General features: G+C 41.3%; 1 protein-coding gene across 2 annotated transcripts in view; it reads right to left on the reverse strand.

Annotated features, from left to right (window-relative positions):
* The window catches only part of nrg3b (neuregulin 3b), a 312,090-nt gene that overhangs the window by 11,493 nt on the left and 287,280 nt on the right, over positions 1-13,317 (reverse strand). For both annotated transcript variants that reach the window (XM_033610813.2, XM_078163170.1), the window contains exon 7: positions 3,505-3,614. In XM_033610813.2, coding sequence (XP_033466704.2) covers positions 3,505-3,614 — 110 coding nt within the window. The remainder of the gene's footprint in view (positions 1-3,504; positions 3,615-13,317) is intronic.

Genomic DNA, 13,317 nt, shown 5'->3' on the forward strand with positions numbered 1-13,317 from the left:
AAATATGCCTGATAACAGGCGGAACAGAGCGAGCTGTGCTGGTCAGTTTACTCAGAACTTCTCAAAATTGGCAATGATTGGTTCAAAAACATTTGTTCTTTCTTCTCTACTGATGAGTGTACAACACACATCATGCTACATAAAGAGAAAGTATGAATTCATACACATTAGCCACATGGTTCAAGAGATGTTAGTCTTTAGTCTCGACTGAAATATCTCAACAACCAATGGATCCTTTTTTTTTTTAAGAAAAATTCATTCTAATGAAGCTCAGCGTAAGTTCAATCAGGAAGACCTTCTTTATGCTATATGCATTTACAATTCTCTCTCTACCCCACTTCCACCAATCAGCTGACTATGGGTGTTCCCTCACCTGGTTAGCCAATCTCACTTTAGCTAATCACAATCTCCTTCAGCCGCTCATGCTGCTGATACCAAACTATAAATCTGATCTCCTCTCTGCTCATCAAAAGCCAGCTCCTCTTCACCTCCAGATCCTAAGCTCCCTCTTCATCTCATCTCATCACCACCATCACCACCACCAGTGTCTAGACTCCACAGAGGGAATCCCTAATCTGCTACGTCTACCACCCTCCTGGAGTATATGACAACACAACGGGGTCTAATCACCAAAGACTCTTCTGATTAGATTGATTTTAATGATCCTCTGATTTTTCCTCAAGTGCCACCATGAGGTCAAACATCTTATTTAACTTTTATGACCAAATACCTACAAAACTCTTCTCATCAGCCTTATGGCTCATTTATGCTCAACGTTAGATACATATACAGGCATGGATGGAGCACATATTTCATCCATGTTTGAGCACATTTTCTGAAAGCTTAAGTATACAGACAGGAAGCAGTACCACCAGAGATCATGGGGTAGCAGTATAGCATAGTTCAAGCGAGATACAACTGTCAGACATGAGGAAGACTTTTGAAAAATGGTGGGACAAAACGAATTAAGTAACAAAGGAATAAGAATTCTGTGTTCACATGATAAGACATATTTAATGGCCCCACTGCCACCATTAAAAGTTACATTATTACAACCTCCTCCAACGTTTCCATGTCTGTCGTTGCCAGGAACTTTTGACTCTGCCCTCTAGTGCCATTTATTGGATGTATCTAACATAAAGGGAGCATGGAAGTATGAGGGCAGTGACATAAATGGATGCATCTGTTTTTGTATGTTAAGGGAGTATAAATAAGCCCTTACATCGGGGGTGTCAAACTCATTTTAGTTTATGGGCCACATACAGCCCAAATTTGATCTCAGATGGGCCAAACCAATAAAACCATTGCACAATACCCTATAAATACATTCGGTAGACGTTCATCCTTTTACGAAACAGATAAACAGTCTGAAATGTTAACAAAAATGAGTATGATTACAACAGCATGTCTCAGTTTTTCATGCCAAGAAAACTATGATGATGGATGGCATGACAGCTCCCCTGGCTGCAGAATAAGTCGTAAACCCAGCCCCCTGCATGTTAGTGGATGGGACATGGGTCAAACTTTTTCCTAAAGATGGTTACTGGCTCATCAGATAGTTCTTATCACGCTGATATGATCGAGAGTTAATTTTTCTGCTATAAAAAGGAGGTATGATGTCATGATTGACAGCTGTGCGTGTCTGTCACCGCACTCATAATTGAGTCACTTAAGCCGATGGTGTTGAGTCGAGCAGGTGCATGGTGACTTCACTTCTCCATTGCTACTGCACAGACAAGTTTCAAATGACGCCACCAATACAAGCTGACAGTGGCTGTATCCAGGATATTTTGGCTTCATTTTTGTACAGTGGGAGGAAGTGGAGACGCTTCGTCCATCTTTATATACTACAGTCTGTGGTACAGCCTAACAGACTGTTATTTTTTCTGGTTGAAGAGCTGGCTGTATGTTTTTTTTATCTTTATATTATGTCTATATTAACAATGATTTATGTGCTGTCTACATTTCAGTTTTCACAGCTGAACAGAATACTGTGCATTCAAGCATGTGAATCAATCTGCACATGCTCATATCCACTGATAAGGCCTATGATACACAGGTAACCTTTTGCAGCAATATTGATGGGCCATATTGACATGCGTTTATGAGGTATTTCTCCTGATAGCTCGAAATGTGGTCCACTTTCTCAGGTCAATAGCTGAAAGCATCTCGACATCATCCATCACAGTCTAGTTTTCCCCCACCTCCCTCTACTCTGTGATCGAGCCCAACAGATGATTGACTGTCAGCTGCCCTCTGTGAAGCACCTGAATGACACTGTGGAGAATAAAAAGCCAGGACGAGTTGGCATCATCCCCGCAGCCACACATGACAACTGGTCCATTAAAACAGAGAACAACTGCTGCCTCAGTGAGGTTTTTTCGCTAAAGTTGTCATCATAGTCAACCAGACATCTAAAAGCTCCCTCCGCCTGTATACACACAATCCCCCATTATCTCTGCAAACATAGCTGCCTGTAATTACTGTACATCCTGTACTGTATGTCCTCGCTACGTGACGCTGAAAGTTTGTGTAATGCACACAGCAATGTAAAACACGTGAAGCCTTATGCACAGCCTGTTCTCTCATCCAGAGGGTGCTTTCAATGCTTCTCAGCACCATCAGATCAAGTGAAAGGTAGACATTTACAAGCAATCAAACATTTTTAGTGATTTGCCAACAATGAGCGTAATAGCTGCTAAGGGAAATACAGTTTTGTCAAATGACTTCTTGCACGTCGCGTGGCTGAATGTCATTACTTGTCAAAGTGTGCCTGCGCCCATATCATCAAAGCAAATGAAGCTTTTCTGTAAACAGATAGGGCCATTGTGGCTCCGTACCCACATCCCTGTGTTCTTCTGAGGATTTGAAATGGCAGTATTTGATACTGACTGCTGTGATCACAAAGCACAACCGCTTCTGAGATCCCTCGTAGCAAAATGTTAATTTTGTTGAATCTTCTGTCATTTGAAGGATGGCATGAAAGGAATTTGGCTGAATCAATGTTTAACTCCGCACATTAAAATTCGCTTCCCCTCAGACGACGCCTCCTCTTCCCTATATGCTCTACCCTATCAGTGTGCAAGGAGTCAATTCAGAATCTGTCTGAGCACACAGTTAATCACTTTGCACAATTTACTGGACATGCCATGTAAATAAAGACATCTAATTTCCCAACTATTTTGAGAGACTCTAATTTTCATTTAATTAAACTAGCTAAACCAATAATCCTCCTTTAAAACGTCTGATTCTGATTAAGGATATGCACACAGGCAAAGCTCATGGTGTTGGCAATGTATTCAAGATATATATATTAACACAGTGGCTCCCACTTATAATCACCATAAATCTTTTGAGCAATTTTAGAAATTATCTGTTCCATTATTTGGAGGTCTATATTTCCGACCATATTGCAGGACGATTATATTTCTCACTTGGCTGCCTCTCATATCTGGATGTAGTGAAAGATATGAAACAGGAAATAAGAGGATGTCACATTGTCACCTGAAGCGTTTCCCTTTAGACAGTGCTCTGCTGAGAATAGGTGGGGCTACTGCTGATGTGCCAGGTGCCACGCTGCTGCCCTTGACAGACGATCCGTGAGAACTGCAGCTCTGCAAAAAGAAAGAGAGAAGAACAGTGCATAAAGTAAGCGGTAAAACATTGTAATTGTGGCTTCGGGATGTATCTTCATCATTATCCTCATGCTATTAAAAGGACCCAGAAATGTAGTTTCTTTATTATAGCTTAGCTTTGTTATAATTATCCTTTAAAAAAAATTAAGCTGCAAGCTTTGATGAACGGGCCCTCGCACATGTCGGTTGAAGCAGCCCTCCATTTTCAGTTTCCTGTGTGGAGTGCATTATGCTGGAAATGACATATTGCATATTGTCTACCACTTCCTGTGTGCACTATATGGTGCTAGAGGAAACACACTAATTATACATCCTGCTGCTGTATATTATGTGAAGACTGCACCATGTACTCATGAACTGTAATGTGATTTAATGTAAATTAGATGATCTTTGTCACGCAAGGCTGTCTTCTTGTGTAAGTAGGTGGCACAATGACTATGAGTCAATATGAGCATGTAGATGTCCTCAGGCCTGGACTCCTATGCAGCATATGAAATCTGGGGTAGATTGGATCATGTAGAGTCAAGTTATGTCATGTAGAAACGTCACAATAAAGCATCATCAAGGTCTTAAGGCTTTCCCAAACAAATTTGGAGTGGATCTGGTCAACTTGCTCAGAGAAATACATCAAAGTATAAATCATGTTCTTTCCTGTTGCCAGTTAGTGGCAGCATAACCAAATATTGGCATGTAGATGTTGTCAGACCAGGAGTCTTATCTACAATCAAGTTTCCACCTCACCATCTGCTCTCCCAATTTCCCATCTCCAAAATGTCAGTAAGCATGGCACAAAGTTTCTCCCATCAAGTCTGTTTTTAGACATTACAACTTTTCCGTGGGAAGTAGTGTGCGCCTCTTTCAGGCCTCGTTTTGTGCGTATGCAATGTTTATAAATACGACCCCAGGACTCTTATTAAACGTGAAGTTTGGGGCAGATTCGTCCATGTACGGTGGAGTTGCAAACTACTTCCTGTTTTGTGGCAAAACATGGAAAAGGCCACACCATTCAACGAAAGCTCTTAAGAACTTGTCATCGCAAGTTCATTTAAAGGTCTTTAGATGCAACAGATCAAATTTGAAGTCCATTACGTTAAATCTCCAGAAGGATTTTAAGTATTACCTCTGAAAATGGAGTCATACTTGGAAAAAATTGCACTAAAATTGCACAGTTAATTCAAAATGGCTGACTTCCTGTTTGGTTAAGGGAAGGGGTCAGCAACATTTACTATCAAAAGAGCCATTTATGGCCAAAAAGGCTCTGAAATAATCTGATTGGAGCCACAAAACATATTTGAGCCTTATAATGAAGGTAACAGTAAGTCTAAATTTGCCCATTACTAATAGGTCTAAATGAGCATTTATTAATATGTTTTACCACAAGGTGACTACCCTGTAGTGTGCTATTTATGATTTTTGGTAACTTGGCAGGGTTGGCAGTAAAAGCAAACGAATATGTCCAAAACTTTTCTTCGATCTGGAATCAACTGCTAGCTTAGCTTTAAGATCCAAGATAAGCCACTGCTATTAAGGTTCAGCAAAATTTAAAGAAAAAGGTCATAGGCCGAATGACGCAAATTTAGTTAACATTTTTTTATTCTGTGTACAGGCCACACATTTTTACAATTATCACTCAAGGCCTACTACAATGAAAAATGAAAATATAAACAGTAGCCATTTTTAATTTTTTATCTAATTTAATAATTTTCACTCTCATTTTAATTTATTATAATTAATCTTAATTTATATAATTGTACAGTCATAATTAATATATAATTATTATATAATATTTTTATCTAATGTTTTATAATTTTAATACAATGTGGCTCCGGAGCCACAGGTTGCCTACCACTGGTTTTAGGGTATGGCTCCAAAAGACTTTAAAATGTCTTTGGTTGTTATATGTGCCTCCAAATTTTCGTACATCGAGGTGTTACATCCTGCCAGGCAACTCTGTTAAAGTTTTACAGGGGGTGCTGCTGAGCAACTTATCTTAGCATGAGACTTGTAAAATATCAAATATCTCACCAGTTCTGATGTGTCTGCAAAGTTTCTTGAGTTTTTTGGGCACCTTTATTCCTTAAAAAATGTGATTTTGTTGCCCAAAATAATAAGAATTGCTTGCATTACAATAGAGTTCTTGCAGTGTTTGAGGCTCGGGCCCTGACAAGATGGTCAGGTGTAAGTGATTATGTGAGTCAACACAGGAAATAAGCTCAGCGTGTAATACACAATGCTGGGGATACTGTATGTGGCTTAGCAGCAAGTCTCCACTCAGGTTTAAGTCCCCAGTCAGGTTGAGGATGTACTCTCACTGATGTACCCCCCCCTCCTTAGTCAGGCAGAGTGTCTTTAATTACACTTTACATTTTAAACTGCAGATTAGGCGGGGACGCTTTGTGAATAAACTCCACCATGGCCCTCACAGTACTCCCGCTGCACTAAAGAATTAATCCCACACAAGATTACATTAATGGTTTCCTAAAGAATTTCCCCCCCTCAATTCTTTCCCTTTATTCTTATCAAAAATAACACCATTATCTTACAACAGGCCCCAGACAGAGCTTCAGCACAGCGGCCATGAATGCCCCAAGAACCCCCCATGAGACACTAAGTCATGAGATAATTCTGTTATTCCAGTTACAGTACTTCCTGTGCTGCCCTTTCTCTCTGTCTGATTGTATATAATTAAAGCAATTGCATGTGACTTCGAGCCGGGTTCAGGGTTCTCATCCCTGATAAGCCCTTTTTCCTCCCTTACACCCCTGACTCCCAGAGGGACCTGTTACTGCTGTTCACTAGTTGTGTAAGAAAATAGGATCATTTTGGCCACCCTCTCATGTACCCTGCAGGTGGAGAACGCCTCACTTTCTGGAACAATTACCGTGGCAAACTTTCCCAGAGGATGATATCTATGTCAGGGGATAAAATAAATAGCTTGTGGCAGACAATGGCAGACCTGCATGGCGTAACCCATTTCACTTGTTCCCTCCTATCTCACTTTTGCCTTGTTTTATGCCACTTGTGAAAGCCTTGGATAAACACAACACAATGTGGATTTATTTCAAGGGGAGACAGAGGGAAAATACAGGAGGCTGAGAGAAACACAGAAGAATCTATCAATATGTTGACAATCAGCTACATAACAAGGAGAAAAGCAAACCTATGCATTCAGAGCAGCATTAATCCTCCTCGGATTACCGTCAAATCACAGGTCCTGAACTGTGCATAATGGGATATTTGACCATTCTTCATGAAGGACATTCCTCGGGCCAGCAGCAACACACACCACACCAGGTGTAGCTTACTGCCCAAACAAGCAATGTGTCGAAATTTTTGCTTCCATTGAGTTAAAATAAGTGTGCGCTACAAGACTTAACAAGGAAATTGACCTATCCTAAGTCTCGGTCCTCTAAGTTACTATTGCTTGGACAGGCAAGCTTGACAAAATTTAACATGGCGATGCTGGTTCTGCTTAGCGGGGTCCTGCAGTGTCTGTTAGAAAGTTGACGGACGTCAAGGAAAATAGCTTCAGGAAGCTGACAGCAAGGACTAAAGCAGGGATACTCAACTTGCTTTGCCTGGAGGCCACTTTTACAAAATGACTGGAGACCTGTACACAAGGGCGTTTCTAGGGCTTAAGGGGTGCGGGGGATCCTCCCCTGGCACAAGGTCTATTTTGATGCTTTTTTTAATGCACTCTGGCACCTTATATATGTTAAAACAGATGGGGGGGCACCCAACACTCTATCAGGGGCTGCAAGCTGAGTATAACTGGACTACACTATGTGTTGACAGGATATATTTACGATGTTAACTGTTATAAATAAGGTAAAAACGCAAACTGAAGCTTCTGGTCTTGGCATGATATGTGGCCGTTTGCCGTTATAGTTTAACAGCACTCGGCGGCATCAGGGGGAAACGCAGCAGGACAAGAACGAAAGTTAAGCTAGCAAAAGTCCGAGTGGGGCCGGCGGGAGTGGTGGTGGATGGGTCCAACAAACACAGACTTTTGTACGGGAGAACCGGGTTTGGGTCCTGTAAGATTATAAAACCAAACCTTGTTCTTTTTTCCTAAATCCAACCACATGATTTTGTTGTTGAAGGAAAAAAAAAGTACATTTGTAGTGTTGTACCAACGTAGTGCATTTATTTTGAAAGAGACTGTATGTAAATTGTAAATGTCCTGTTATAATGGAAGTGTATTTTGAAAGAAGACAATCCACGTAACAGGCAGAAGTTGGCACAGTGTCCCAGAACATCAACAACCAGTGCACCCTTGCACGTCGTATCTGGACGTGAAAAGTCCATGACCATGTGTTGATATGTGACGAGGTCAGAGTGAGAATGTGTTGGTTAGCAGCCGACCCATCTGTCCTTTTCTAAATCCCGTCAATGTTGCTACAGCAAGAAAGAGGAAGCAAAGCTGGCTAACTCTGGTGATCTGGCATTGGGCGAACCCCTCTTCTCTACATGTAGCTATTGGTTAGCTAACTAGCCAGCATTCTGCTAACATAAGCTAATATGACTATATACTACGTAATGTGTCCGTAAAGATTGTGACAGTCCTCCGTCCACATCTTTAAAACATCCTTAAAATCTGGTTTTCTTCACAACATTTGTGACTAGCCCATAGCATATCTTAGTATAACAGGAGAGGGGAACGTTGAGGTTCTGCCATGATACAGGTTAGCTCACCTGTTATTGAAGCACAGAGCAAAAAGGGGTGGGACTTAGGAAGGGCTAATTAGGCTAACGTTGGTCTTAGTTTGGTGAAAGAGAGAAACTGGGATTGGTGTTGCACAACAGGCGTAAGAACAGGCCAAAACTCCAGTGAGTGTGTGACACGTTATGGCCCCGCTGGCTTGTGTTGTCACCATAACAACTAACAACGATAGCCATTTTCTTTTGTGCCAGATAAATGACCACAAAAAATTGCTCAACATCCTTTCTATTCTTATTTCTATGGTGTCAGCTATCTGAGCCACAACATGACTACCACTGATAGCAAACACAAGTTTGGCTCTACCTGACCAAAATGTTAATCAGCTGTTTTAGAACTGCGTGCTGACATTCACATTAGCAGTGAGTTTGTAGCTGTTGACAGCGTTATTAATTTTCAAGTTGCACTGGCCTGTCCTTTTTATTAATCATGGAGCTACCTACATAAGCTTTCATATCATCCCCACTGCTGTCACAACACTTGCTAAACAAGTGGCTAATATTCATCCTCCATTTTCTGCTCACGCTGGCACCCTGGTTAATTCTCTGATGGCACCTTGCCTCCTGCGTTTTTTTTTTTTTAAAGCTATGTGATAAAAAAAACAAAAACATACAAAAACAAACAAACAAACAAACAAATAAACCCACAACTTCAAGTGACATTATTTCATGTATATGAACTTCAGCTTGTTGGACATATTTCAAGCTTTCTCTTAGTATGAAAATACTCCAAAGGAGAGCAGGAAGCCAACTCCTCCACCTGTCAATGCCTGTTTATCTAAACCTGTCAGATATCTAATTCAACTAAAATAAATTAGGATCCTCTGCTTAGCTACTTCTGCTGCTACTACTTTTTGTACATAATATCATATCCTCATGAGAACTGAACTTTTGTTTCATATACATTTTTAATTTATCCTAGATATTTGGGATCAGTAGGACCTGACAAAGATTAAAAACTAAACATTGTCGACAATAAATAAGTCCCAGTGTCCTCAAACAAGACAACAATAAAGTCCCAATGTCCTCAAACGAAACAACAATAAAGTCCCAGTGTCCTCAAACGAGACAACAATAAAGTCTCAATGTCCTCAAACAAGACAACAATAAAGTCCCAATGTCCTCAAACGAGACAACAATAAAGTCCCACTGTCCTCAAACGAGACAACAATAAAGTCCCAGTGTTCTCAAACGAGACAACAATAAAGTCCCAATGTCCTTAAATGAGACAACAATTAAGTCCCAATGTCTTCAAACAAGACAATAATAAAGTCCCAGTGTCCTCAAACGAGACACCAATAAAGTCCCAGTGTCCTCAAATGAGACAACAATAAAGTCCCAGTGTTCTCAAACGAGACACCAATAAAGTCCCAATGTCCTCAAACGAGACACCAATAAAGTCCCAATGTCCTCAAACGAGACAACAATAAAGTCCCAATGTCCTCAAACGAGACAACAATAAAGTCAAAATGTCCATAAACAAGAAAACAATAAAGTCCAAATGTCCACAAACAAAACGATAGTCCCAAAGTACTTCCTAATTAACAGTATCTTAGGTTGTTACTGTTGCTAAAATTGGTCAAATTTGTTGCCATATCAAACTACAAACATTATTAATTATAAATAAACAAGTTTCAACCATAGCATGTGATCAGGTTTTAAACCTTGTCCACTTTTGTGTTGGGATCGGCTGCAGACTGACTTGGCAGAGATGGCTGCCATCTTGCTTTTACATGTAGTAGTGTATTGTGCTCTTACTACCACTAGATGGCACAAAAAGTGTCCATGAACGAGGACAACAGGTCTGAGTTAAGCAGAATGAAGTACAAGGTCAAGTAAACCCAAAATGTAACGTCCATATATGAGGACACAGGGTCTCAGGAGGATATAATAAATCATAAAGCCTTTGGTGTCCAAGAAAGAATGATTTCTTTGTGTCAGTCTTGTCTTGTAGAAAGAAGACGCTATATCTTTGAGGACACATGACCTCAAAGTATTGTAAATGGACTTTGGTGTAAATCTTTGTTGTGGCACAACAGAGCTTTTATGAAAATATTGCTCGGCCATATTTCTGTACACAAGACTCTGTTCTGTGACCTGTACCATTCTCCGCGCCCATGAAGTATTCATACAGTATGCTCACCGGTAGCCTTGCCTCAGTCCTGAGGGTGACCCAGTCTCTTCTTAGAGTACGGATTGCTAGTTACCTCCAGCTCCTGGCTGAGGGGAATTGAGTTTTTCTGGTCTTGTCTTCCCTGCTTGTGTGCCCTTATTCCTTCATGTTGGTGCATGTCTGAGCAGTGCAGCGTGTCTCACGGGTGTATACCCTATCTCTTTTTATTTGAGACACAATCTTAGTGCCACGGAGGTGTTGATTCAATCCTCAAAGGAAGTGGGGGGCGTTTAACTGTGCAATTACGTTTCCATTTGCCTTTAAAAGTGCCTTGAAACAAGTCATACTATCCTATATCATATATTATATGATATATTGCAGGAGCATGTGCAATTCACATGGCTATTCAAATTCAGAGTTACAGATGGGGAGAACATATGCACGGGAAGGTTTTTCCAGATGTGCAAATATGTAAAGGTATTTGTGATGACAGATGGAGGAGACACACAGAAATATGTACAAATGCTGCATGAGCCAGAGCAGGTGTGCAGAGGAGCCAGATATAATAGTGCAGGGCTGTAAAGTACACATGGTATAGAGGCAGTGCAGGTGCCCAGGTGCCTATTTTAAAAAAAGGTGTCAAGGGGTTAGTAACCTGAGTTGGCTCAGACTTGGAGCACTGCTGCAGAAATCATTGTGTAACAGTGATGTCAGCATATGCTGTAAAAGTCTTTGCATTGCTACTCAGCACACCTTGAGGGGAGATATCTTGGTCTGTAATGCCTGAGTTCAGGGAGTTTACATATTTTTGGGAAGGTTTACTATCCTGTGTGTAGGATTTAGGGGGATATATTGGCAGAGATGGAACATAATGTAATAAGTATGTTTTCTTTAGTGTGTAATCACTTGAATATAAGAATCTGTGTGTTTTTGTTACCTTAGAAGGAGCCATTTATATCTACATAGTGAGCAGGTCCTCATCCATACAGTCCGCTTGTACTGCCTTGTTTCTACAGCAGCCATGAAACGGCAAACCAAACACTGGCTCTCGATAGGGCCATTTGCGTTTTTGCATCAGATTCTTTTAACGTAAAACAGATTTATTGAGTGTTTTTACCAGTTTCAATCACCAGGTATGTTTGTTTTCAAGAGGAGGAGACCTCTGTGGATAATTCGGCACCTGTTAAAAACTTTCTGAACGTCTGCCTCTTAAGCTATCAGAGAAAAAAGGCGAGCACATGTTAGCAGGTGCTGGGCTAACAACCCGTCTACTACAAGCTAACCATCATAGAAGAAACACTGAATTGTAGGGCTGCTCCATGATAGTTGACCAAATGTTAGTGGACCAGAAAGGTCATTCGTCGGCAAGATTTCATTGGTCACTTAGTCACAGAGAAAAAAACAAACAAAAAAACAAACAAATGTGAAACTCTATCAGGAGCTTGACTGGACCATGTGGGAATTTAATTTGAAAGGACAGACACAGGAAGAGGTCACGCTCAGCAGTCAGACAGGAGTCACGTTACAAACCAGTCACAGCCGACAGATATCTTTCCCTTCTTCTGTAAATATTCAGTCTGATAAATACGGAAAAGTTGATCATGTTAGTGCAGGGCTACCCAGAGCTTTACATCTGTCCAACGGACGAAAGAGTGCCTGGAAGAAGATCAGCTCTGCACTCAGGACTTCAGGTAAACAGGCATCCGACCTCACGTTTCTCAAGGCGCTTAAAGACGTGACATGTGTGCGGCCCCTAATTTCCAGGGCTGGTACCTGCGGTTATCTCACAGGCTAGTTAATAACATGTCGGGCAGGAAATCCAAAGTGTGGGATCATTTTGAGAAGGTGAAGGATGAACCCAAGGTGATATGTAAACTCATTGGTCGACTACAAACATGACGTATTATCTGAAACATGGAAGTAGCTACATGCCCATTAGCCACTTAGCACAATCATTACTGCTTTGCCAACAGCATCATTAACAGGCGGCTCGCTCAGTGTGTGACGTGCACTTGTAGATAAAATATAGGCCTATATTAATGAAGGTTCATTTGTACGGTTGTGTATTTCTCTGTAATGTAGCACACTAATCGTTCCTACCAATTTTAATCACCTGGTACGTTTGTTTTGGAGAGGTGGAGACATCTACAGGTAAATCAGCTTCTGGTAAAAACCCCTGAACATTGAAGGAATTCTAACCGTGAGTTCAAGCTCGGCCCACAGGAGGAGTTTCAGCTGGTTGTGATCTGCAATCCTCACCATTAGATGCCACTAAATCCCCCTAGATCTTACACACTGTTCCTTTAAAGACACTCGAGTGGCGCATCAGTTTATAATAGAGAGGGTATGGAAGACACTGACCAAATGTGACTTCATCCTCCCCTCTGCACCTGCCTGGACAGAGGCAGCCTGCTGTTCACAGCTCACTGCACTCACCCTCCACCTTACTGCCTTAAAAGAAGAACTCCTGTGTTCTCATGCCGAGTAGTTATGCAGCAAATGTTTTGAACTGCTGTTCCTGCATGTAGAGTTTATCCATTTTGTCAGTCCTAAGTTATGCTGTACAGAAAATCTAAGAGAACTTGTAGGACTGCACCACCCACAGCAAATGTCCTCTCCCTGGACGGCTGCAAGCGGAGGGTGTGGGTGGAAAGAAGCGGTGGTCTGGGGTCGCCGTGTCAAATCCGTGGAAAAATAGGTTTCACTTGTTAATCTTTCCCTGGTCCGCTCAGCTCATGCCCCCTCCTGGGTGCTTATAGCCAGTGATCTTTCACGTCCCACCTTAAGCTTCCTTCACACCATTCCATTACGGCTTGTGTTTCTGTGTGGTGGTGTTATTACTGCCTTTTA

Source organism: Epinephelus lanceolatus, chromosome 21 (assembly GCF_041903045.1).
Source record: "Epinephelus lanceolatus isolate andai-2023 chromosome 21, ASM4190304v1, whole genome shotgun sequence".
Taxonomy (NCBI): domain Eukaryota; kingdom Metazoa; phylum Chordata; class Actinopteri; order Perciformes; family Serranidae; genus Epinephelus; species Epinephelus lanceolatus.